General features: G+C 36.2%; 2 protein-coding genes across 8 annotated transcripts in view; one reads left to right on the forward strand and one right to left on the reverse strand.

Moving 5' to 3' along the window:
- Positions 1 to 4,244, forward strand: part of ANKIB1 (ankyrin repeat and IBR domain containing 1) — a 51,946-nt gene extending 47,702 nt beyond the window's left edge. For 2 of the 6 annotated variants that reach the window (XM_034402258.3, XM_087892882.1), the window contains exons 19-21: positions 443 to 576; positions 796 to 928; positions 1,244 to 4,244. In XM_034402258.3, the coding sequence (XP_034258149.1) occupies positions 443 to 576; positions 796 to 928; positions 1,244 to 1,539 (563 nt within the window). In that variant the 3' untranslated portion in view covers positions 1,540 to 4,244. Of the gene's footprint in view, positions 1 to 442; positions 577 to 795 lie in introns of all 6 variants that reach the window. The other 4 variants (XM_034402254.3, XM_034402256.3, XM_087892883.1 and 1 more) reach the window with 3 other exon arrangements.
- Positions 4,245 to 6,257: 2,013 nt separating this feature from the next.
- Positions 6,258 to 26,931, reverse strand: LOC117654911 (protein lifeguard 1-like). 2 transcript variants are annotated; one of them, XM_060684322.2, is made up of 10 exons: positions 26,873 to 26,931; positions 23,635 to 23,979; positions 19,458 to 19,536; positions 16,802 to 16,855; positions 12,910 to 13,000; positions 11,027 to 11,064; positions 10,849 to 10,936; positions 8,140 to 8,229; positions 6,917 to 6,964; positions 6,258 to 6,448 (listed from the first exon to the last, which is right to left on the reverse strand). In XM_060684322.2, the coding sequence occupies exons 2-10, from the start codon at positions 23,966 to 23,968 to the stop codon at positions 6,299 to 6,301; spliced, it is 972 nt and encodes a 323-aa protein (XP_060540305.1). In that variant the 5' UTR covers positions 23,969 to 23,979; positions 26,873 to 26,931; the 3' UTR covers positions 6,258 to 6,298. The 2 variants fall into 2 exon arrangements, with proteins under 2 accessions (XP_060540305.1, XP_060540312.1); XM_060684329.2 differs by lacking the exon at positions 6,917 to 6,964.
- Between the last annotated feature and the right edge of the window lie 4 nt (positions 26,932 to 26,935).

The following is a 26,935-nucleotide window of genomic DNA, read 5'->3' on the forward strand; positions in this document are numbered from 1 at the left end:
GAAATAATACCAGTATTACACTTCCAATTTTTCAATATAATTCTTCAAGTCACCTCCCAGCTTGATGTAGTTTAGTGAGATCTAGTCTTAGACACAAAGACAACTGAGTGACCTTGGATCAGTCATTCTCTCTCAGCCTGAAGAAAGCATTGGGGAAATCGAAAATCTTGCCAAGAAACATGGAGATGCTAATCTAAGCAATCACCATGTGTCAAAGCCAATTGAAGACATGCCCTCCCCAAAATTATTAAAAGAATATTTGCTAGGGGTGTGTGTGTGAGAGAGAGCGACAGAGACAGAGAGAAGGATATTTTAGTCTCAAGTATTCTATAGCATCACGTTAATTCAAAATTCCTAGAAAAACATCCACTACAAAAAAGTGTTGGGGAGGGGGAGACAAAAGTACACTCCTTGTTTTAATTTGTAAACTTTCTTTGAGCAGATACTCAAGAAGCCGGCAGTAACAGAAGACACGGTAATTCCATGGTGAGTTCAGCTTCCATGAGTATACTTCACAGCTCTTCTCTTCATGACTATACTCCTGTTAGTCGCTCTGAAAACCAGGATTCTCTGCAGGTATAGTCTTTTATCTTTTCTTTACTATTTTATTTCTTTAGCTTGTTATCTATCTTCTAACTTCATCAGCTTATTAGAATATATATATATATATTATTATTATTAGTTATGGAACTGACTACATAACAGATTTCAAATAGAATCTTAGCCGAAATAATCATCATTGATTATACTGGCATACAGTATATAGGCATTTCTTAATTTTGATATCTCTTATAGGCTCTGAGTTCCTTGGATGAAGATGATCCAAACATACTTCTTGCTATTCAGTTATCATTGCAAGAATCTGGCCTAGTTATTGACGATGAAACTAGAGACTTCCTGACTAATGAAGCTTCATTAGGAGCAATAGGTACTTCTTTGCCTACAAGGTTAGACTCTGGCCCTGTAAATGTAGATAATCCAAGAGCAGCTCTAAGTAGCACTGAACTTTTAGAACTTGGTGATAGCCTGATAAAATTAAGTGCAGACAGTGATCAGTTTTTGACAGACCATCTTAGCTCTCGCACTTTCAATAATACAAGAAGTGGCTTATATTCAGCATCTGGTGAATCTGACTCAGGTAGCCAAGATCTTAATATAAATGAAAATCTCCTTGGAAACATAATGGCTTGGTTCCATGACATGAATCCTCAGAGTATTGCACTCATTCCTTCCGCAATTACAGAAGCAGATGATGATTCACAGCAACCCAGTACTGAAGAGAGGTTAATGGAGCAGCCACAAGTAAGACAAGATCTTCTAGAGGAAAATGCACCTTCTGAAGATGCAGTCAAAAATGAAGGCAGAAGCACTCAAAGGGAAGAAGGTGCTACTGCTGCTGGAGACATTAGTTATGGAGAAACAGTTCCACAAAGCGAAGAGGCTTCTGGAGACACGAGCAGCCAAATTGTAAATTCAGATGTTTCACGTCAGACATCTAAAACTTCAGCTGAATGGGCTGAACATGTGCATTTGGTGTAATCACAAAAAGTCTGGGGGGAAAAATGAATAGTTTGTGGAGCCAAAATGATTAGGCAATTATCAGTGGTATAATATATAGTGGAAACTTTGACCAATCCTAGCAGAGCTCAGTTGTTTACCCGAATTGTAAAAAATGGGATAAATAGAAATTTCCTAGGTGTTCTTTATGAAGCTTATTTGAACCTTTCAGGGAATTTCTATTGCATTGGACAGTAAAGCGGCTTGCTTGTTTGGAGGAAGTAGAAAGCTTGTACTCCATGTTCCTAACACAATACATTATCTATTTAGCCTTAGGCTGATGATCCTTAACTGAAAGGGGAGATTAAAGGCTTCCTTAGAGAGTCATTTAAAACATTTTCTCCTTTTTCTCTTATTTGTCTTATCCTTTAAGAAGGTTTAGCACTAAAATTATGTTTTGCTTTCCCCAATTAATCAGTAATAGTATGAACTGAGGTAAAGTGAACCTTTTCTAATTATACTTTTCATGTTTATGTACCAGTATAAATGTGCCAAACTGAGCAGCAAATCAACATAAAAAATATGCAGTATTGGGTTTTTTATGCTAACTCTTATTTTTAAGGATGTAAAGAATACATACATATGCACAATGACATGCACATGTACACATACACATATATCTTTTTTTAAATTTCACTCATATTTATCACCATTATGATTGCATTAACATAATTTTATTTTAATTAAATCTAATTCTGCTATTAAAGACAGTTATTTTAAACAGCCAAGTTGGCTCAGTTGAAAAGACATTTTAACAGAAGTGCAGTCTTTTCTATTTATTCTCTGCACTTTGAGTGCAGTTGCTTTGAGCAGTAACATTTTACAAAACAACAAAGTCTGCAACTTTCTGAAGCTAGAGACAGTCTCCTTGCCCGCCCTCCCCCCCCAACCTAGGAAAGATTAATAATATCACAAACATGTTACTGTGCCTTTGCCTAAGCTAAATAGATAGTTGACACAGTTAAATGAATATTACTTATCTGTTCTGGAGTATACTATGGTATGCTATGAACTGCAGAAACCTCCATAAAACCACTCATGGCCTTTCCTTTCCACTCAATACCTATATAGGGTATAAGCCTTCCCCATACAGGTATAGCATGCACACCTAGAAGGATCCCCATAGGATTCCAGAGAGCCTTATTTTTTCTCCTTCTCTCCCTATCCTATCTTTGTCAGCATGCATTTGAGGGCAGTACAGCATATGTGAGTATCTGTGTGTGCCTCCTATATCTCCATCCAGCCTACTAGTTTCACTCTGTGAGGTTGTGTGAGCTTCAGCTGAAAAGAGAGGGGAAACACAGGAATAAGAGAGTGTGTTTCCAACACACACACACTCTGCAAAGTGGGTGTCAAATTCAGCTGTTCAGACAAATTCCTTATTTGCAGACACTATAGCTGTGGTGGGAGTATCATACCTTATATGTCAACATTTTTACAGAAATAATTAAACACTACAATGTATTCTTTTCAATTGCACAATATTCATTTAGTGTATGATTGGTGTTTCATATTTTGTAAAAATAATAAAAACAACCCCAAACCTTCGCTAATGGTGTCCTACTGTGAAGAAAAGTTTTGTTGAAATTGGCTTAAAAACATCAAAACCTCATTGTAAATTAGTGATGCAGATTGTAACTTTAACTAGAAGTAATTGTTTTAAATTACTGTTTTGCTTGCAAATAATCAAAGTCTAGGTTAACAGAAGTAAAATGAATGAAATACTCCATTTCTTTTTTGTTTGACTTGATATGAAAGATTGGTTACGTCTGATACAAAAACTTGCTACTGATTGTGTACAGTAAGGTATTTTGATGGCAGAAAAGGTATATATATTGATTACTGTGTGTTACAAAAAAAAGTGTTAAATCCTTCATTTAAGCATAACTGTTGGGATCTTGCAATCCCTGTGGCTCATAAAATTAAATATTAACTATTTAATCCATTTAAAAAAAACTGTTTCTTGACATTTATTTGGAAGGAGTAGTCTGCTTCTCTGTTATTATATGCTGTACATCCATTATATTTTTAGCTTGGCTTCTAATTGCCCTGTCCTGAAAGTATTGATGTTGAATCCCTTTTTCTAGCCTTGGAAAATTATCTCTTTAAAAAGCTATTACAGAATCCTTTTTAACTTAAAATAGATCTTGACACTATCGTCACTAATTGGTCTTACATATTTTAAATACACATACAGCTTCCTTGAATTTTAATTTCAAAATAGAATATCACATGGTTTTGTGTATTGCATTAAGATGTCTTGCAAAGCTAAGAGAAGATATGTATGAGTGCTTTCTGTGATGATAGTGAAGTTTGTGGGTTCTGGTTTTCTGTAACTTGGTTTAAATTGTGAAGTATACTCCATTGTAAAATTTATTCTGAGCATGAAATTTAGCATATTAAATTTGTATTTTCTTGATACTTATTTAAAATTTAAGACCAGCCCCCTAACTGAATTTAGAATTCTGAAAGAAAGTTTGGCAAGCCTATTTTGTAAACCAATTAATTTTATAAAGAAAAACAAAACTACTATAATCTTGAAAATGGTATTTGCACTTTCATAGTATATACTTGATACATTCCCACTTTATATACAGTAGGATATTACAACCGTATAGATGTTTGGCCAAATGAATGCTATTAATAATATGTAAAATTTTTGATTAAACATTTATTACTTAAACTAATTCTTTTATCTCCTGTATTTCTTTACCAAATATTGTTTTAGATGAAAGAATGGTGTTTGGAATTTAAAAAAAGCTCACACTGGTATGCATCAATTTTCTGTGATTTTCTAGCAGAGTGTTTCACTAATAATTCTTATGCTGCACAGAAGTAATTTGTTCTTGCGTAAAGTTGAACATTATCTGTAGTACAGGTAATGGAATTACAATAAATGGACTTACAACCATTCATTTAGTGACCATTCAAAGTTACAACAGCACTGAAAAAAATGACTTATGACCAGTTTTCACACTTATGACTGTTGCAGCATCCCCATGGTCATGTGATCAAAATTCAGATGCTTGGCAACTAATTTATATTTATGATGGTTGTAGCGAGTCAGGATCATGTGATCCCCTTTTGTGACTTTCTGACAAGCAAAGTGTAATTCACTTAACAACCATGTAACTAATTTAACAACTGCAGTGATTCACTTAACAACTGTGGTTAAAAATGTTGTAAAATTGGGGAAAATCCACTTAATAACCGCCTCACTTAGCAACAGAAAATTGGGGATCAGTTATGGTCATAAGCCGAGGACTACCTATAAAACCAAACCAAACCCAGTTAAGCAGAAGACATCTGAACACAGAAATTGGAATCTTGAGATCAAATCCGCTATTCTGTATTTCAAACATTGTATCTAAAAGTAAATACTATGAAGAGAAATAGGCCAAAGATAATTAAGCATTTAGCATCTGAAACTCTGATGAAAATAAATAGCACTGTTAACAATTCTGCTTAGAAAAACCTCCGTTACTTGGAACATTTCTTAAACTGAAACCAGAAAGGAATGCTGATTGAAGTGCAATTTGCCCTCAGATATCAACTATTCATTCATTCAAAATGTTTATTTTTAACAGATGTACCATGTTTCCCCAAAAATAAGACCCTGTCTTATATTTTTTTGAACCCTGAAATAAGCGCTTAGCCTTATTGCCATGTGCTCAAAAGCCTGATTGGGCTTATTATCAGGGGTATCTTATTTGGGGGGAAACAGGGTAATAAACATTCTAAGAAGGGTAAACAAATAGAGTTGATGTCAATCTTTATTTTCATATTAGATTATCTTAAGTCTTTCAGAAATACTACATGTGGATAATTTTATTTACATTTTCACATTTTCTATACTACGTCTACAAGTAGCCCTTGGTTAATGTGGGTAATTGAGATCAAAATTTCTGTCGCTAAATGCAGTTGAAAAATGAAATTTTACTTGACCAAGTATATTAGTAACAGCAACCCTGGTAATACCTCGGGAGTTGGGCGGCATAAAAATGTGACAAATAAATAAATAAATAAATAAATAAATTCCCTATTGCTGTCATTAAATGATCACACTGGTCATTAGGCGAGGACTCAAGCCAAGCCAAGCCATTCCCAGCTTAGTCCCTGTCAGTCCTCAACCTTGGTAAAGTAATGGACTTCCTCCTCTTCAGTTCCCCACATTTGCCTATCTCTCCCCCATCTCTGCCATCCTTTAGCCATCCTGTATAACAGCACTCCTTGGTGGTGGCAGCACTGAGACCTTCAGCATTGTCAACTGGCCACCACCATTACTGGACCTTTAAATCAGCTCCAGTACACCCACCACTGCCAGTCAGGAGTGCTGCCTCAAGCCACAGCCAACAGCCATACCTATGCCACCGTGCAAAACTCTACTCAACCTCATCCTGCCAGCATCGGCAAGGAATGCCTTCGTGCAGGATAGCCCCAAAAAATACTAAGATGGGGGTGGGGGAGAGATAGGTGCTAGAATGCCCCTGAGGCTGTTAAGAGGATGAATTTTTATCATGTGACTGCTGCATCAGCCATAACTTTGGGAACTAATTGAATAGATGGTTATTAACCAAGGACTAACTACGTGAATTATATTTGTTCGGTTCAAATTTTCATGATATTATGGCATAAATTCTATAAATGTTTCATAAATTCTATTTTTTTTTTCTGCCCGGAAGTTCTCTTGAAACTTTTACTTTGGTACAGTCTTCTTTATTCAACCTATACGGCATGCTTTTCACTTCATGAAACCAACAAATCTCAATATAAATAAAAACAAATTGAGAATGTCAATGTAGACATTCAGTACTGCAAATACATATTCATCTGGATTCAGTCGGTAATGATGTCTCTTTCCCAGCATTAGTTGTGTGTCGACCAACAGGTACTTTTAAAAAAACAAGAAAAGAAAAATGCAGGTATTGCCTTTATGTTACTAAATCTTTGTCTCACTTGTCACTGAAGGTACAATTCTTTTTAAAAGCAATTATCTAGCATAACAGTTTGCATAATTAACTGTTTTTATCACCTTAATCCTCGAAGGTCTAGTTAAGTGATTTTAATATTTTAATGTGGTAAAGCTCTGTATTAATAAAAACAATCCCATTTTGTGGTAATTATTGTTAGAATTTCTAATACAATGATATCATCTTAAGGTTTGTATTCAGAAAAATAAACTCATTAGAAACTAAGCAAAACAGATGGCCATAAATCTGATGACCTAATTCAGATAATCATTTAAATCATTTTTTTACAGAAATAAGCTGTAATGAGTTTCAGTCTTGCACAGAGCTGTTTGCCTCTCACTCTATGTGGTATAGATTCAATCTGTAGCTAATTTAAATTTAAGACTTACTATGCCAAAAAGAAGTGTTCCAATACCAGAATAAAATACTTCGTTCAACTGCAAAGTAAGAATTAAGAATTAAAATTAAGCAGGAACAAAAGTAACTAGGGTTCCTTAAAAATCTATTAGTATCCATATGATCCTCACACAGGAATACTTTGGTGTTCTCCATTCCCTAGAAGGCAAATATTTTCCTTGGATTAAAGATTTGGCATAGATTGAAGTTGAAGCTTCTTGTCTAAGAGTTGTACTTCTTTTAGTTTCAAAATGAACAGAACCAGTGATCTATGTCTGCTCTACCAAACTCGTGTCCTGATACTTCAGGAAAAAAACCAAGGTTTTTTTGACAGTGTCAGTTAAATGAGGATCCTATGGTAATGACAGTTAATGTACCATCCCTACTTGATGATTTGGTATTCTTCAGATGTTTCTACCCTTCTTCATTGGTATGCTTTGTAAAGCTAAGACAGCAGAATGCTTCACTAAATTGAGCCTCACTCCAGGTCATAAGCCACAAAACCTCTTCAGAATATGGTATGACACTCTTCATCTGTTATATCTACCCCTTTGGGAGTTATCAATTAATCTACTATGATGGGACTCCTCATCCAAATAATTAGGTTATATGAAGTTGCATGCTAGCTGGGCCCCTTCCTAGCTCACTTTTTGCATGTGGGCACTTCATACATTTATTCCAAAAATATGCCATATTGGGGTCACCTTTCTATCTATTCTATGTAGAGTATTGCTCCCCAGGTTCTTTCTTTTTGCTAGAGAGCATTAAATAGCATTAAACTATTTTTGGTATTATACTTTTACCTGCTTACCAATTCTTGTTTTTTTGCCCCCGTATACATTTATGTTTTGTTGGTTAAGTGTCTGCATATGTTGTCAGCAAAAATTCCACATATAAAAGTTAAATGTGGTAGTTCTAATGAAACTATACTAATCTTCCAGTCAAAAAAACTCATCAAATTTTGCCTCCAATTGCATTGAAAAGGCAGTGCCATATAACCTGTATTACCAGGAGACTCCACATGATTGTGCTTAGCTGAATTTGGAAGACCAAAGGCTGATTTAGCAGAATTAAAAGTATTTGCAACCATAATTAACGTATAAAAGCTAAAATGATTATAGTTGTATTCTTCCTTAGCTAACAGTTTATGAAGTTAAGAGTAAAATAGGTAAAAGAAAAAAGTAGTGAGAAAAATAGATATAAGTACTTCACTTACTTGTGATTGCAGAAAGTTACAAAGAACTCCAGTAATTGTCAATGAAAACAACAAGACTAGCAATATTCCAGATGTGATGGTAAGTTGCCACTGAAAAGAAGCAACAATGAAATCAACACATTTTTGTCATCTCACAAATATTCAGATCTAGAATATCTGAATAATAGGATGCATACAAGGAAAAATTCTAAGTAATACATACATGAAGTCCCTACCAAACTTAGTATCCCTGCTTATTTCTTAAATTTATATTTAAATTAAAACAGAACATTGCACCTGGGATGATGGATAACTGCCCTCATGAAGAACCAGGTCTCATTTTGTTGTAAAAGGCAACTTCCAGGAAAAAAATGAGGAACTCAAGACAGCTCCATTAAAAGTGGTGGCCAAAACCACAGCAGACTGAAGAACAGGTGAGTGGGTCGGAGAAAGATGGGACTTTCCACAAGTGCACTAGACAGTTGCTACTCATAAGGAGCATGTCCCGAGTGGAATTAAAGCTTTTCTGAATCTCTCAAAGCTCTAAACCGACCAGAGAAATGCTCCTTGTTGGGTCCAATGATGGTTTCTTGAGGAAGAAGGGCCAGTATCACTGCCTCAGAGATCAATTCATCAGTATTTGGATCCAATTACATGTTTCTCAGAAAGCTTTCAGTAGCCAGGAACGACACAGAACTAAAACACAGATGGCTGAACTGACATCTCCATTGGATCCCGTCCACTGCTTTGGGACCAACAATAGCTAAATAGCTTTAATAAAAATCTTCTATGCCATTTTATATCTTGGATGTTTTCCAGCAAAGATTTCCTGTATGTGATAAAAGTATATTTAATTAAGAGCTTAGTTTCCAGGTCTAACTGAAAAACGCAGTTTTTCTTCTGCTAAATAGTTTGCACATAGCTTAGAAATACTGTTGAAAACTAATTTGGAGAAATGGAGAAGAAAATTGTGGCTATTAACAGTGGACAGAAAGATTTCCTTTCCCTGTAGTTCAGTTATGTAGTCTGTCATTTGATTCAACTCTCAGAGTTTACAGTTTATTTTAATGCTAATAAATATACTTCAGAAAAAGATGAATCTAAACATTTTCTATTGGAATCATTTTAAAATTTTTATTTTTGGTATTTTTCAAAACATAGACAAATGTTAAGAGCCTTGGTGGCGCAGCAGACTAAAGTGCTGTTAAGTAGCACTTAGCTGCCAGCTGCCTGCAATTACTGCAAGTTCAAATCTCACCAGGCTCAAGGTTGACTCAGCCTTCCATCCTTCCAAGGTAAGTAAAATGAGGACCCGGATTGTGGGGGCAATAAGCTGACTTTTTATAAAAAGAGCACTGCTTAGGGGGGCCCGAAAGCCCTACTAAGCAGGTATATACAGAAGTATGAAGGCTATTGCTTAACGCATTGTAAGCCGCCCTGAGTCTCCGGAGAAGGGCGACATATAAATCGAACCAATAAATAAATAAATAAATAAATAAATAAATAAATAAATAAATAAATAAATAAATAAATAAATAAATAAATAAATGCCAATATGTTGGTGGACCTCGCTTAATGATCATTTATTCAACAACCTTTTGAACATACTAGTTTTTATTGTTCTAATTGTAATCTTTAATAAAATTACTATAAAAATGTAGATTAGTGCTATTTATTTTTATTGGAAATTATTATTTTAAAATAATATCAGGCAAAGGAAAAACAAAAGAAACAAAAAACAAAGGTATAAACATTATTTAAAAATTACATAATGATGCTTAAAAAGTATCTTAAGAAAATACAATAGAAAAAAATGACATTACAATGATTGATAGTATATAATTACAATTCTATATATAATTATCTAACGCAAATATTATGCAGATATAGATATATACATATGTGTACAGGTCTATTTCTAATGTACTTACATAATTAATAACTATCATGATTTTAACCTATATTTTGAATAAATTAGACCATTTTATTATACTTATCCCTACAAATTCTATGTCTATAGGCAAACAACTCATAAGTTGCAAGTATAATCAGGTTTCCAATCCATTGAATAAACAGGGCTGTATATTTATCTTTCTAATGCTGCAATATCATTCTTCTAGCTACAATAAAGACACATAGAATCTATTTGCCTTACCTAGTGGTCAAATTCCATGTGCTGGGAATGTGATTCAAGATGTTATTCCCAAAAAATGTTAGCTTTTGTTACACATTCACATTTTATATTCCACTACTTTCTCCCAAAACTTAGTAAGTATAGGACATTGTAAAACATGTGTTTTTAAGGAAACATCCAACAAAATGCTATTTCTAGAGAATCCTTTTCAAAGATTTTTAATATACAAACATAACTGTGTCCAATGCATTATAAATATTATTTTTGTTGTATAAATTATAGTTTAAGGCCAATTGACATTTCTGCTATAGAAATTAAGACAATATAGGAAATTATTCACTTCACTTTTAGACATTTCTAAAATTCTGTTTTTACTTTGTCATTAGGGGGTACTTAGTGTAAATTAATGAGAAAAAATAATTTTAACAACTGTAGAATCAGGCTGCAATATAACAAAATTGACAACGGTGAAAGGGGTCTGAATACTTTCTGAATGCACTGTAGTTCAAGAGACAGAACATATCTGATTTTTAATTATGATTTAATTGTTCAGATCTCAAATGGTTCTGTAGGACATTTAAACAGTGACTGCTTACTTTTTTCTGAAGAGCAAAAAAATGCAGTCCCAATGTCACTAATGAAGTAGAACCAACAGTCCACATCAAAGTATCTGCATCGAAGAAGCTAAAACCCAAGAACACATAAATATTTCTATGAATCCATAATCACATCAATACAACACAATGCAATTCAATTTATTTATTAACAACTTACGCATCAATGGATCCAAGCCATGTACCCATGAGGATTGTCTAAAAACAAAAATAATTTATTACTACATTATCCATGTATTATTAGTAGTATTGTACATAATAACTTTTTTGCATTTGTTCCTGAAGGAGATTCTTTTCAGTTCAGAAAAAAATTATAATTCATTCTACAATATATAATTTTTACATATAACTTCTCAGACAAAAAAAAACAACCCTACATACAACAGTATTTCTTAGAACAGACTGTATCAATACATTTTGTAAAATTATGGTATACTGTATTAGAATAATTTAGATGAGGGAATAGAAAGGGAGCTCATGAATGTGCAGATGGAGGAAAAAGCCAATGTTTTAGAAGAATCTCAACAGACATGAACACTGGGTCCTATCCAACAAAATGCAGTTCAGTGATGAGAAAGGTAAAGTTTAACACTTAGGCAAGAAAAACCAAAAGCAACAGATATAGAATAATGCTGCTGGCTCAACAACATTAATTGTGAGAGGGATCTAGGAATCCTAGTGGATAACCACATAAGTATGAGCCAGCAGTATGCTGCAGCTGCCAAAAAAGCCAACACAGTCCTAGGCTGCATCAACAGAGAGATAATATCAAGATCAGGTGAAGTATTAGTACTGCTATGTACTGTTTTGGTAAGATTACACTTGAAATACTGCATCCAATTTTGGTCACCACAGTACAGAAAAAACCCATTGAGACTCTAGAAAGAATGTAAAGAGCAAAAAGGATGATTGGGGTAGGAGGCTAAAACATATATTGAACAGTTGTGAACTTAAGTAAGTCTTTTCCAATGAAGAGAAGGAGTAGGAATGACATGATAGCAGTCTTCCAATATTTGAGGGCCTGTCATAGAGAAGAGGGAATCAATCTATTTTCCAAAGCACCAGCCAATAGGACAAGAAGTAATGAAAGCTTATCAAAGAGAGTTCCAACCTAGAACTAAGGAGAAATTTCCTGAGAATCCGAGCAATTAATCAGTGAAACAGCTTGTCTCCAGAAGTTATGGGTGCTCCATCCTTGGAAATTTTTAAGTAGAGATGGACAGCCATTTGTCCAGAATGGTACTAGGGGTTGGACTAGATGACTTCCAAGATCCCTTCTAATTCTGTTATTCTGTTATTATTCACTTGAAAAAGTGCAAATGATAACAGAATCAGGTAGCTATTGTATGTTTCAGGTGCATTCCTATATGCAATCATTTATAAAATACAGTTACCCCTGTGCACTATTAATAATAAAAACAATTTGAACTGACTTGTGATCTATCAGTAATGTAGATCTGATTCTAGGGTAGCTAATTATGGTAAGTATATAGCAAAAGTAGTCAGGTCAGGATGAGCTAATATAATTTACAACATGCTACAGTAAAAATTAAGAATGGCAGAAAATTAATTTTTAACCGATTCAGTTTGACAACTTTGATAAATGTTCTTATGCTATTTATGCCAACACACTGCATATTCGTAATTGCTATTATACGCAATATGGAGATGAAACAGCATTTTCCCAAAACTTATTTTGGGGATAGAAATAGCTGTAGTATAGAAAGTACAAACTTTTGTTGCTTTGAACTTTATATGAATTAGATTAGCTTTCTCTACCTGATGCTCCTTTAGCCAAGCTGGCTGGGACCTGGGGTAATATTGGCAGAAATTCTGGTCCAGCACATTTCAGTTTGGAATGGAAAATATCACAGTAGACAGTTCTGTTTTCATTTTTACTGTACAAGTAGAGTAGTGCATTATTCAAATTCTAAAGTATTGAGAGCCTAGATGCAGCAAAAAGTAGCAATGACATATATAAAAAACTGATATTAAAATATAATTAATATATGATATAGAGCATTACCTTCAAGAGATACTTACAAATAATGCTAATAAAATGACATTCAAAGGAAATTTTCTTCGTGCTTGATCACAGCATGCTACGCCAATAATCATTAACAAGATTGCTGGTCTAAAATCAGATAAACATACTGCCATCTTTAAAATGCCCTGTTATTTTACAATTGAAATTATAATTTAAAAAATTAACATTCAATAAATAATTACAGATAAAACCACATTTACATTTAATAATTCAATAAAGCCCCTTTAAAGGAAAACAATATAAACGGAATAGAGCTTTACACTTCTTTAAAAGAAATACAGTGATAAAGCTTAAGATATTACAGTAAACACACAATTTCTCAAAGAGCAAACATCAGTTCCAAATTTCACTCTAACCATATTGGGTTAATAATTGATGCAGGTCTCCTATAAATAGAGCTGCTTCTCTCAGTGGAAATTTGAAAGGGCAATTTTCAAACTCACATATACGGCCCCAATGACTTGCACTGAACCTCAAGAGTATTTTTTGGGGAACATGAAAATTTGACAAATGAGTAGAATCACTCCTTTCCCATTTTGGTTAGAAGACTGGCATCCATTTTTAAAATCTCAATAAGAGATTCTATTCTATCTAGTTACGGTGTTAGAACTTTGTCATGATTATTATAAGAATATCTCTGTATCCATAACTCAACTAAAAGACTAATTTACTTTTGCACCTAATTGACCTTGGCTAATTTTTTTTTTATTGAAAAGTTTTACAGAAAAAAAAAATTCTTCCCCATGTTCCCCCCACCCTTTCCCTCCCCTCATCTCACCCTCCCCCCCAGACTTCCCAGAGCAAAATACAAGGTATTTCATTTAACAATCATAAATTAGATTAACCTACTTATCCTCAGACTACTAACTCTTCCCCTGAAACCTTAACTCCACTATAGATAACATAATACTTCTAATACTTAACGTTCATTCATAAGCTATTTGATATTTTCTTGTCTGATACTTATTTTGAATATAATCAATCCATCTTCTCCATTCCGATATATATCTTTCTTGTGTATGGTCCTTCAAGTATGCTGAGATTTTCGCCATTTCTGCTAAGTTTGTTACTTTCAGTATCCACTCTTCAATAGTAGGCAAAGAGTCCTTCTTCCAATATTGCGCTACCAACAGCCTAGCTGCTGATATTAAGTTCAAAATCAATTTAGTCTCTGATACTGTACAATCCGTCATTATATCCAATAGGAATAATTGAGGAGTAAATTTCAACCTTCTTTTCAGAATATTCTGCATCACCACCAAATTTTTATCCAAAATGCCTTGATTTTCTTACAGGTCCACCATATATGATAATAGGTTGCATCATTACATTCACATCTCCAACATTTAGCTTGCAAATTCGAGTACATACATGATAATTTTTTAGGATCTAAGTGCCATCTATAAAACATTTTATAAAAATTCTCTCTCAAATTTTGTGCTTGCGTAAATTTAACATTTCTGACCCAAATCTTTTCCCACGTTTCCATCATCACTGGTTCCTGAAAGTTTTGTGCCCATTTTATCATACAATCCTTAACCAATTCCATTTCTGAATCTATTTCCAATAATGCATTATGATATCTTTTTCCATTATAAGTCACTATTAGACCAGTTGGAACATCCCATCTGTATGCCACTTGTTTATTTCTCAGCTCATTTACCAAAAAGCCAAAGTCTTTTCTACTTCTCAGCATCTTTGGAAGAATCTCTTTCAAAACCACCACCTCTTGCCCAGCCACCTGAACTTTATTCTTGTAGGAAGCTTGTAAAATATCATTTCTGATCCTCCTGGTTGTAAAATAAATCACCACATCTCTTGGCAGCTGTCTTTGTCTTGCCAGCCAGGAATTAATCCTGTAAATTTTATCAATATAACTTGCCACATCTTCTGGTCTTTCTTTAATTATCTCTGCAATAGCATCAGCACAAATATCTTTTAAATTTTCTTTGCTGTTTTCTTTCAAGCCTCTCAATCTCAAAGCAAATTCCATGGATCTGTATTGTAACATTACCAGTTCATCATCCAATTTCTCTGTTTTGGTCATTACATCTCCCATTTTGCTTTCCAAATTTAAATTGGCTTCATTAATTTCTTCCACTTTCCCATCGAGCTGGATAACAAGGTTTGACAATCCTGATACAGCATAAACAATATCATCTCTTATTTCATCGTGTTTTTCTGCAACCACTTCTTTAATTGATCTTATATCCTCCTCAACTTTCTTTAATTTCCCTTCCACAAGTACTGTTAAATTATTCATTGCTGTGGCTTGATTATTCATAGCTTCTTTCATTGCTGTTGTTTGATTATTCATGGCTTCTTTCATAAATTCTTTAAAATCATTAAGTGCAGCCTCCTGACTCTGTGAATCAGCCGGAAGTTGTGCTTTCTGTGTCACCACTGACACAACTGGAGAACCTCCCCCTCCTTTAACAACTCCTGGTTTCACTTGTTTAGAAGCCATTTTTTCCCCCTTTTAAAAAGATCTTTTTTTTTTCCAAAGCCACAAAGTCCCTTAAACAACTTTAAGATGTTTGTAATTTATAGTCTCTAATTTACCAGGCAAGGTAGCTTTTTTTTTCTCCACCAACTCTCACTTCCCAGCAGTTAATAAGCAGCTAATCCACTCTCCCAGTGCAAAGTTCTCAATAAGCACTTTCGTTTCTGGCTTTCACTTTCAAAACCATAACAAAGACGCCATCATCAGCCTCCAGCTCAATGAAATTCAGTTTGAAACAAAGTAACTTCGGAGTTAAGCTCTGTACTTTTAAGGCTTGTTCTCCTGTTTCCGCTCTGCCTGCACTTGTAATCAGTCAGACTCACTTTTGACAGCAGGATCGGATCGTGGCTTCTCGCTCTGCCTTCACAGACTCGTCCCGGCTTCGGAGCTTCTTGGCGGGCTGACTAGGGAACTCTCACCCTCCAAGCCTCTGGAAATATTCCAGAGGGCTTTTGGGGAGCTCTATTCTCGCCAACCGGCTCTCCTCTCCTACTTTTCCCGAAGGGGAGATTTTTTAGCTGCCAGACAGCCGATTTACGCTGTCAAAACGGCTTTTACGCAGACACAGGGCTGGCGGTCTAAGAAGACCGCCACGAAGCCTGCGGTGCCAACCGGAAGTCCTTGGCTAATTTTTGAGGATAAGCAGGACTGACTACAGGCGGAGAATTTTGGTGGCGGGCCTCCTATAATTAGAGCTATAGATTAGACTGAAAGTAAAAAATACATTTGGAAAAAAATGGCAAATTTCTTCCAATTGCTACCAATAAAATAGTGTGGGTATAATCTCCTGACACTGTGTTAACTCAAGATGACTTTACCTTACAGTCCAATTTACTGAGCATACCACGTCTATTAATTATTTTCATAATAATTAATAATTAATTATTATTTTCATAATCAAATTATTTATGATTTTCATATTAAATGCCAATGTAAATGTAAATTAGCTAGAGAGTGGAATAGAAACCAGAATACTAATAAAGTAAATCATCTTCTCATTGTCACCTTCTCAATTCTATTAATATATAGTTTTACCAGACAGAATTTTATAGGTTCCTAATTGGATCATTGGTTTAAGATACTTGAAGGCAATGGATTAGCATTTATAGCCAAGATAAGGAACAAATAATATAAATTTTTGTTTAAAATATATTCTTTGATGAAATTTTAAACAGGTGATCATCATATATCAAACATACAATGTAATTGCTTAATATTAAGTACTGTACTGTTTCTTAACCTAGAGACTGCAGATAAAATTGGGACTACAAGTAGTTGGTTTGCTTGTTCTGAGATGTTGAATTTTTTATAGTTTTTTTAAGAAACAATACATATTTACTAAGGAGCAGGTTTTAATAATTGACAATTGCATATATAATACTTACAATAGAGAATAGCAAAACCATGGACGTCTCCGAACCCATATTTTAAGGAACTTCCTAGACCAAAAAAATTCAAATATGGTTGCAGAAATATAGAAAGGATACAATGGAAATAGTAATTTATTCAATTAATTTTAAAATATTTCTATCTCACCTTTCTATATTCAGTAGGGATCATAACAATATTAAAAATAATGAGATTTAAAACCCAATAAAATGTAGAAAGCATGATGAATGTTACTGCACAGGAGCTTAATATACAGAAAACATTTTACAATTATTATATTTAAGAATAATTTATACAGGAGAAATTACTTCTTTTTTAAAAAATCACCTTTGTGTTTGTTTATGTTTATGTTTTATTAAATTTGTATACCGCCCTACTCCCGAAGGACTCAGGGCGGTGAACAGGCACAGGATAAAATACAGAAATACAAAAGTTAGAAACAATTTAAAACCAAATTAAATAATTTAGCCCACGACAATTAAAATCCCAATAATATAAAACAAATTAAAATTTCAGTTTAAAAAATTTAAAAGAAAGGGGAGAAAAATTAGGCCAAGCCGGCTTGCTGGAATAAGAGGGTCTTAAGAGCACAGCGGAAAGTGCGCAGATCCGGGATCCTCCGTATCTCCGGGGGGAGCTCATTCCAGATAGTGGGTGCCTCCACAGAGAAGGTCCTCCCCCTGGGGGCCGCCAATCGACACTGCTTGGCTGACGGCACCCGGAGGAGCCCCTCTCTATGAGAGCGTACTGGCCGGTGGGAGGCTGTTTGTGGTAGTAGGTGGTCCCGTAAATAACCAGGTCCTAAGCCATGGAGCGCTCTAAAGGTGGTAACCAAAACCTTGAAGCGCACACGGAAGACCACCGGGAGCCAGTGCAGCTCACGCAGGAGAGGTGTCACACCATGTTGCTCCCATAACCACCCGTGCGGCCGCACTCTGTGCCTGTTGGAGCCTCCGGGTGCTCCTCAAGGGGAGCCCCATGTAGAGAGCATTACAATAGTCCAGGCGGGAGGTGACGAGGGCATGAGTGACTGTGTGTAGGGAGTCCCGATCCAGAAAGGGACGCAACTGGCGAATCAGGCGAACCTGATGAAAAATTCTCCCAGTCACGGCCGTCAAGTGCTCTTCTAAAGACAGCCGTGAATCCAGGAGGACGCCCAAGTTGCGAGCCCTCTCCATGGGGGCCAGCGATTTGCCCCAGATAGTCAGCGATGGTGTCAACTGACTATATCGGGACGTCGGAAACCACAGCCACTCGGTCTTGGATGGGTTGAGCCTGTTCCTCCCCATCCAGATCAGTGTCAGTGAAAAGTGGTATGTATGTAATGTTCTTCCTACTTTTTCCTATAACAGTAGCCCTGTAAGATGTTGGACTTTTTTCCCCATCCAAAGAAAACAAAAATTAGCTGCCAAGTAGTTGTTTAGTAGCAGAGCATAATTTTTTCACAAGAGAGGAGAAAAACTGTCAAATATAAATCTGTAAGGGTAGATTTTGCATAAATCCATTATGTATATTTAAATGGTGCTTAAATGGTGTTTACTGTACAGCTGAACATTTTTCTGCATTTAAAATTGTATTTCAAATCAAAATTTGACATAATTTTTGGGTGCAACACTGCAGAGAGATTGGACAACATTTGTCTGAAATATTATAGGGTTTTCTACTTGAGCAAGGTTTGGACTAGAAGACCTCCAAGGTGCCTTCCAACTCAGTTATTCTGTTTTTCTAGCTGAAATGTATTTCCTACCTTTGTATAATAAGCTATTTAGCACATAATTCTCTATATAACCTGAATAATAGACTTTATGCCCCAGATGTAATTCAAGCACAGAACATAGTAGAAAGATGGGGTCCCTCCTCCTATTATTCAGATCCTAGAAAACATGGAAGTTCTATCATGAATAACTTGTTAGTCACTTTGGTTCATATGAACTTGTTTATCTTCTCCTAAGTTGCATCTTATTATTGAACAGGGTTTTTTTCCCTCACAGTAACAGAGGAAATACTTGAATCCACCAAAATGAAATAAGTCATGGGGGAAGAGAAAATGAGAAAAGGATCAAAAGATTAGACTTTCACATGTCAATATTGAGAAACTCAATTGGCTAAGAATATGCTAGTTGGAACAACTGAAGACTGAAAGAAAATACACCTTCTGCAATATGGTAAATAACATCAAAAATATACACAACCCTTAACCATTCAAGATACAAGACATCAGGGGTGGGTTCTACTTACCTTTACTACTGGTTTGTAATGGGGCCACACGTGTGCTTCTGCACATGTGCAGAAGCTTCCTGATGACGTCAGGGTCGGTGGACAGAGCCTCCCGCCGGTTTTACTACCAGTTCTATAGAACCGGTTTGAAGCGGGGGCGAGCCACCACTGCAAGACATGCTGATGTGACCAGATCTATCCCTGTGGTAGATCTCCTGCACACATCAAGTGGTAGACATATTTGGCTTCAAGCAAAACACTGGTTTTTCAGTGGCATGCAATATTTAGTAATTCATGTGTAATGGAATGAGTCAAGTATTATATTGCATTATTATTGGAACCAGTTGCTGATGAACATGGGTACCCAGTACAGTTATTGTCCCAATATATCCTGACGGCACCAAGTTGGTGACAGTTGCAGTAAAATACACTTACCAGTAGATGAACATACATATTATACCAACAGTGTAACCCAGTTGAAATGCCAACATGAGATATAATTTCCAAAGAAAGCCTAAGGAAACAGAAAAATAATTTCAGATTATACGTTTAAAACAAATCAGGCAAACAAGTTTTGTTTGGAAGTTAAAAGATATGGGTGTCCTCCTGGATGCACGGCTGTCTTTAGAAGGACATATGACGGCCGTGGCCAGGGGGGCTTTTTGTCAGGTTCGCCTGATACACCAGTTGCGCCCTTTCTGGATCGGAACTCCCTACGCACGGTCACTCAAGCACTCGTTACCTCTTGTCTGGACTATTGTAATGCTCTCTACATGGGGCTCCCCTTGGGGTACACCCGGGGTACACCCGGAGGCTCCAACTGGTGCAGAATGCGGCCGCGCGGGGGATTATGGGAGCGACGGGGCGCTCCCAGGTGACTCCTCTCCTGCGCGAGCTGCATTGGCTTCCGGTGGACTTCCGGGTGCGCTTCAAGGTGTTGGTGATCACCTTTAAAGCGCTTCATGGCTTAGGGCCTTCTGCCACCAATAGCCTCCCACCAGCTGGTTCGCTCCCACAGAGAGGGCCTCCTCAGGGTGCCGTTGGCCAGACAATGCCGGCTGGTGACCCCCAGGAGGAGAGCCTTCTCTGTGGTGGCACCTACCCTATGGAACAATCTACCCCCAGAGATACGAGTGATCACCGACCTCCGGACTTTTCGTCGGGCCCTAAAAACTTATTTTTTTCAGTTAGCCGGTCTGTCTTGATTTTAGGGTTAGTTTTAAAATTTTAATATTAATTTTAAATTGACAAGTTTTAAATTACGGGCCAAATTTATAAATTATTTTAACTCTATTTTTAACTGTAATGTTATGTATAGATGTTTTTATTTTGGCTATTCACCGCCCTGAGTCCGAAAGGAGAAGGGCAGTATAGAAATTTGAATAATAATAATAATAATAATAATAATAATAATAATAATAATAATAATAATAATAATAATAATAATAATAATAATAATAATAATAATAATATTCAGAAAGCAAAAACGGCACCATTTTAATAAATCCATGAATTATTCAGTTCATCAAATATGTAAGATTAGATAATGTAAATAAGAACTTATTATGTTCCCCAGGTAATTTCTCTCAAATGTAATATACCTCAGTTGCTTTTTCAGACATTGAACAACTATGTGTTCAACAACTTTCTTAGATGAAGAGCAAAAGAGTTTCTGCCGTTGTATTCTTCCTGATTATCAGCTCTTTAGTCCTGTGAGTCAACTAGGGGACAGCAAACAGGTGTAACTCACTGAGATGCATAAGAGGAATATATTGCTAAACCCATAATTTCCATTGACAATACAGAGAAACAGATAAAATATCCTTTGATTTTTTTTTACTTATTTGATTACAGGTAGTCCTCGCCTTATGACCACAATTGAACCCAAAGTTTATGTTGCTAAGTGAGACATTTAAGTGAATTTTGCCCCATTTTATGATCTTTCTTATTATAGTTGTTAAATCAGTAACAGGGTTGTTAAATTAATCTGTTTTCCCCATTGATTTTGCTTGGCAGGTCGCAAAAGGTGACCACATGACCCTGGGACACTGCAACCATCATAAATATAAATCAGTTGCCAAGCAATTGAATTTTGACCACGTGATCATGATCAATGCCACAATGGTTGTGAAAAATGGTCGTAAGTCACTTTTTTCAGTGCCGTTGTCATAGTTCCGTGCAGGGGTGGGTTCTACTTACCTTTACTACCGGTTTGCAATGGGACCACACGTGAATGCTCTTCTGCGCATGCGCAGAAGCATTCTGATGACGTTGGGGTCGGTGGGCAGAGCCTCCTGCCCGTTTTACTACCAGTTCTAAAGAACCGGTCTGAACCAGGGGCAACCCACCACTGGTTCCGTGACATGTTTTGTCTAGCGGATTAAGGCACCACATTCCAATCCTTTCTAACTCCCCTCTCCGTCCCAAGAATGGCAACTAAGAAACGAAGAGAAAATAAACATGGTTTCGGCCAAAGTCGTTTCGAAGTTGACAGCCGTTGCAACTTCATACAACTTTGTCAGTAAACAAATAGTTGTAAGTCCAGGACGATCTGTATTTTTTTTCTCCATAAAGAAATTGATCAATGCCGAGAACAACCAACAGCCTTTGCTGAATTCAAAATAAAATGTATCTTCTTTATTTTGGATTATATTCTTTCTTGAAAATGTTTCGTAAATGAAAAAATAATGTTGATGGGATATGAATGGATTAATCTTTGCTGCCAAACAACATTACAGCTGGCAATGGACATTATTACATTTTCATTCTGGTGAAATTCCACAGGTGGATATCTGAGATTGAACATCAGTAAAGAAAATACTTTCTGTACTTCGTTGATCGATTGCCTTGTATGCTACATAGCAAAGCATGTATCACAAAGAATGAGTTACTAGGATGGCCAGATATTAGCGAATTCACTTTCTGATACTGAAAAAAATAACTGAAAAAGAAGTAGCAGTGGAAACAATGAACTCAAAGTTTGCATAGTGTAAATGTCAAGAAATGTCAAGAAACAAAAACATCTCTACTATTTTCTAAGGTCTGTAGAGTTATCCAGATCATGGTTGTCCCAAAGGTGCTTTTTTCAGGAGGCAACTGGACTTTGTTTTTCCTTTTGAAGATATTTAGCTTTTCATCCAAGAAGCTTCTTCAGCCTCTGACAGGACAGTAGGGAACAGAGGATTTATATTCCTTGCAGACAGTTGGCAATCTGCATCCTTTTAGAGGGTCATTGAAGTACATGGAAGTTTTTCTGTTCCCTCAGGGTCACCTGAGTGGTGCTCCTGGTTCCTGTAGTCTGCAATTTTTCCTCTGGAAATCCATTTCTACTCCCACACCATTCAAAGGGTGTATAGCCTTTGAAATTCTATAGCTAAAAGTCTATTTAGCTATACGTTTAGTTATACAATTTGGGATTAACACCCTTGGAATGGTGTGGGAGTAGGAATGGATTTCCAGAGGAAAAAATTGCAGACTACAGGACCATTTGCACTACTCAGGTGACCCTGAGGACACAGATAAACCTCCAAGTGCTTCAATGACCCTCTAAAAGGATGCAAAATACAGCTGTCTGCAAGGAATATAAATCCTTCCATTTCCCACTATCCTGTCAGAGCTGAAGAAGCTTCTCGAATAAGAAGCAAAATGTCTTCAAAAGAAAAAAGTCCAGTTGCCTCCTGAAAAAGCACCTTTGGGATATTCTCTAATGTGTGTGCGAGTGGGAAGGGAATGGCTTTCTAGATTTTCTATTTCCTGAAGTTCTTCCCCTTACCCTTCTTGCTGCAGTTTTCTGTTCACTTCTCATCACTAGGTAACCGAGTAAGCAGAAACGAACAGTAGTTTTAAACTTAAAGTAGATTCCACTTGGATATGAAGGAAAATCAGGAAATTATGGTAAGTACTGGGGGTGTGGGTGGGACAAATATTTTGAATTTTAAGTTTCAAATTCAAAATATCTCTTTTTAAGTTTGATAGCAATTTTGAATAGTTCAAATACAGAACAGATTTAGATTTATTTCAAATTCAGAATGTTTCAAATTCCTGCTACTTCATGAACTTAAATATGATTGTTTAGAGCCAAATGCATCCAATTCAAAGTATACCCATTATCTCTGAATAATCTTTGTTATTGTAGGTTAGACCAGGGGTGAAATCCAGCAGGTTCTGACAGGTTCTGGAGAACCAGTAGTGGAAATTTTTAGTAGTTCGGAGAACCGGCAAATATCACCTGTGGCTGGTTGCAGAGTGGGGTGGGAATGGAGATTGTGCAATATCCTTCCCCCAGGAGTGGGGAGGGAACGGGTATTTTGCAGTATCCTTCCCCTGCCACGCCCACCAAGCCACGCCCACAGAACCGGTTGTAAAAAAATTTGGATTTCACCACTGCATTAGACTCCTTAAAATGAATATTACAAAATCTTGGATAAAGTTTACCAAAATCAATTCTATTCCTGGGGATATGAATCCAAAGGGAAGAAATAAAAAGGTTTTTATCTTCAACCTGAAGTAATATACATTCTATGACCAATGACCATGTGATGAGAACCATTGACAACTTTATACCAGTTCTTTCCTACATGTTCTAGACTTGCCAGAGATTGTTGCCACTTACTTCTGCGAATGGCTCTGTCTGCAAATGGACCTGCATCTTCAATAACATTTATCATGTGTTGGCGTCTTCTGTGCGATTGTCCACGTCTTGGATGTCTGCCGTATGATGGAGAAGATCTTGTTCTTCTTACTTTTGATGGAACCCTTTCAAATTTTGATGAAGCCTCTCGAGCAATTATTTTCTCCTTACTTTGTGGTAATATATCTTGCTTTACAAATTGCTTCACTGGACTTGGGACTTCTGGAGAATCACCACCAGGATGTTGGTATTTGATGTATGTTATATCTCCACCAAAATTTGCTGGTATGTTACTTTCCATCTTGGATAATTCCATTCCAGTTATACCTTTAGATGAACACCAATAAATTCATTACAATGGTTATTGTGCTGAAACTCTTTCAATTTTGCCTTCTTCTTCTTCTTCCTACTGCTGATGAGTTATGCCTAGACTGGCACTTTCTGAGATATCTGCTAGCTGTGCCAGGCCTTCTTCCTGAGATCATATGCTTTGCGCAGTTTTCTTATGAGGTTTTGAAGCCTTCTAGGCTGGGCATGCCTCATCAACAGCAGGAGATGGAAAAGACCAGCTGGGAGAAGCAGAGGCAGTGGAGTCCTGAGTGACCAAAAGAGCACAGATGGGAAGAGATAGGCAGATGGGGGGAGTTAAGAAGGAGGTAGTTTCTTACCTTACCAATGCTGGAAAGAAGCAAGTTGGGAATCTGGGCGAGTCCTTGCCTAACAGCTGGTGAGATTCATTTAAGAAGGGCGAGGGGCATGTAAGAATTGCAATATGGTCATGTGACATCCCTTTTTACAGCTACATCATTTGGAATAGAAATTTCAGTCCCAATTACTATCATTTACCAAGAAAAAGTGCAAACTGTTTTTCTCCGAAATAATTTAGGTTAAATAAAGTATTGTTAACCAATGGGCAGATTAAGCTGTTATTTGGATTGCTTTCATCTGTTTTAAATTGTCAAGGTGAAGGTAAGAAGTGTTGGTGTTTCTTTGCTGTTTCCCTGCGGGGTTTTTACTGTCTACGAAAAAGAATTTAGGATACTTCCATGGCTGGCTTTATTTTTTTTACCTCAGGTTATAAGTATGTCCTCCTAAAACATTTCCCACCCTGTGTAGTCCATTCATTTGTTTTTACTTCCACCTTAATCAAGAAGTTAAAGCTTTCCAGGGTAGACTTTACCTTCTAAAGTCAATTCATTTTATTTTAGCTCTTTGAGGTTCTTCATTGACTCCTATACTTTCTAAAATTGAAGATTGAAATTCATTATTTTTTCATAAATTAGAAACCAGGAGGAGACAGTCTCTTCCCTGAAAGCCAGTTGAATAAGATTAAGGATGAGGGGGGTGAGGGAAATCACACTAAAGGACTAATATCTTCATACCATTATGTTTACAAGAAGACTTAGATATAATCAGGTCAAAAACAAAATATTTTACTGAACTGAACGAAACAATAGTGACCATTGAAGTGTAATGGAAAAGCTAAAGTACTCTAAAATACATGTGAAATATTAATCTAATGAAATTTCATCCCCCAAAAGTAAAGTTTTATATTTTATGATTAAAAACAATAAATAATGCTTACTTGGAGGAAAACATCTTTTTGTATCTGAAGGTAACATTTAGTACCTTTCTGGCAATATTGAAACCACAATAAGGTAAAGGTAAAGGTTCCCCTTATGTGCTAGTCGTTCCTGACTCTAGGGGGCGGTGCTCATCTCAAAGCTGAAGAGCCAGCGCTGTCCGAAGATATCTCCATGGTCATTGGCTGGCATGACTAAATGCCAAAGACGCACTGAACGCTGTTACCTTCCCACCAAAGGTGGTCCTTATTTTTCTACTTGCATTTTTTATGTGCTTTTGAACTGCTAGGTTGGCAGATGGGACAAGTAATGGGAGCTCACCCTGTTACATGGCACTAGGGATTCGAACTGTTGAACTGCCGACCTTTCGATTGACAAGCTCAGCGTCTTAGCCACTAAGCCACCACATCCCTCATGAAACCACAATTCTAGTACACAAATATTGGGTACATTGGAAAGTTGTTATTAAAAAGCTAAACAATTGTGATTTTAGAAGAGCAGTTAGTGGTTTGCCATTATATAGAAATGAGAGCGTGACATAGACAAATAAGAAAAGAACAAGGAGGAATGGTTTACACTTCTACAATAGAGAAAAACTGTATCAATTAGAACAGTGAGTATCAGACTATTCCTTATTAGAGCAGCTAAACCTAAGAATTTTAGAATTTGGTATGTGCAAATTTACCATAAAAGAGGGGTGCTCAGTGCGCTTGATCTGAATGCTAAATAAACTTATAAATTCTGAATTACAGAGTTTGGTGTTTTGATCTAAGCAAGGAGCAAATTAAAAGGAAGAAATTCTTCCAAGAGATGCACACATTATAGTTGAGTGGTTGGTAAAAACTAGTTATAAATAAAACATTTAAATATTTCTTTGCCAATGACTATCAACCTTTTATTTATGCAGACCATTAAAATCCACCACACTGCAGAAGCAGTCTCCCTGTCTCATCCATAGGAAGCTGAAATGAACTTAATTTTTAATAGCAATAGCACTTAAATTTACATACCTGTTCACAAAGCTTTATAGCCCTCTCTAAGCGGTTTACAGAGTCAGCATATTGCCCTCAACAATCTGGGTCCTCATTTTACCAATCTCAAAAGGATGGAAGGCTAAGCCAACCTTGAGCCTGGTGAGATTCGAACCACCAATTGCAGTCAGCAGAAGAAGCCTGCAGTACTGCATTCTAACCACTGCGCCACCACGGCTCTCTTAAAATAACATTTTAATGTTGTTACCTGAAATCATGTGAGATAATAAATGATCAATCCAAACCTTGAAAGATCAATGTAGACATTAACATTTTTGTCCAAATCATGCAACGTAGGATGGTCTCCCAGTATCTTTGTCATTATTCTTTGATTTAAAATGTTATTTTGGCAAGAATGTTGTCTGGCCCACTATAACCTTCCTAGTCACAGGATTTAAACTATTAATCAAAGCTTTATTTTTAGAATTAGATGCAGATTAAAACAGATCTTGGTTTCTTCAAATGTTTCTTACACTAATGCAAAATATAGCATTTTCATCAATAAGAAATGTGTTTTACATTACAAGGAGTTGCAAGTTCAGAACAAGAAGTAAAGAAAGTTCATTCAGATAATACTATGCATCAATCAAAGTTAAGATTACTTACTAAAATATAGATGGTTGCTACATTTATTTTCAAGAAGACACTATGGCAACGTGATACATAGAA

Source organism: Pantherophis guttatus, chromosome 4, assembly GCF_059756535.1.
Source record: "Pantherophis guttatus breed Tessera chromosome 4, ASM5975653v1, whole genome shotgun sequence".
In the NCBI taxonomy this organism is placed as follows: Eukaryota; Metazoa; Chordata; class Lepidosauria; order Squamata; family Colubridae; genus Pantherophis; species Pantherophis guttatus.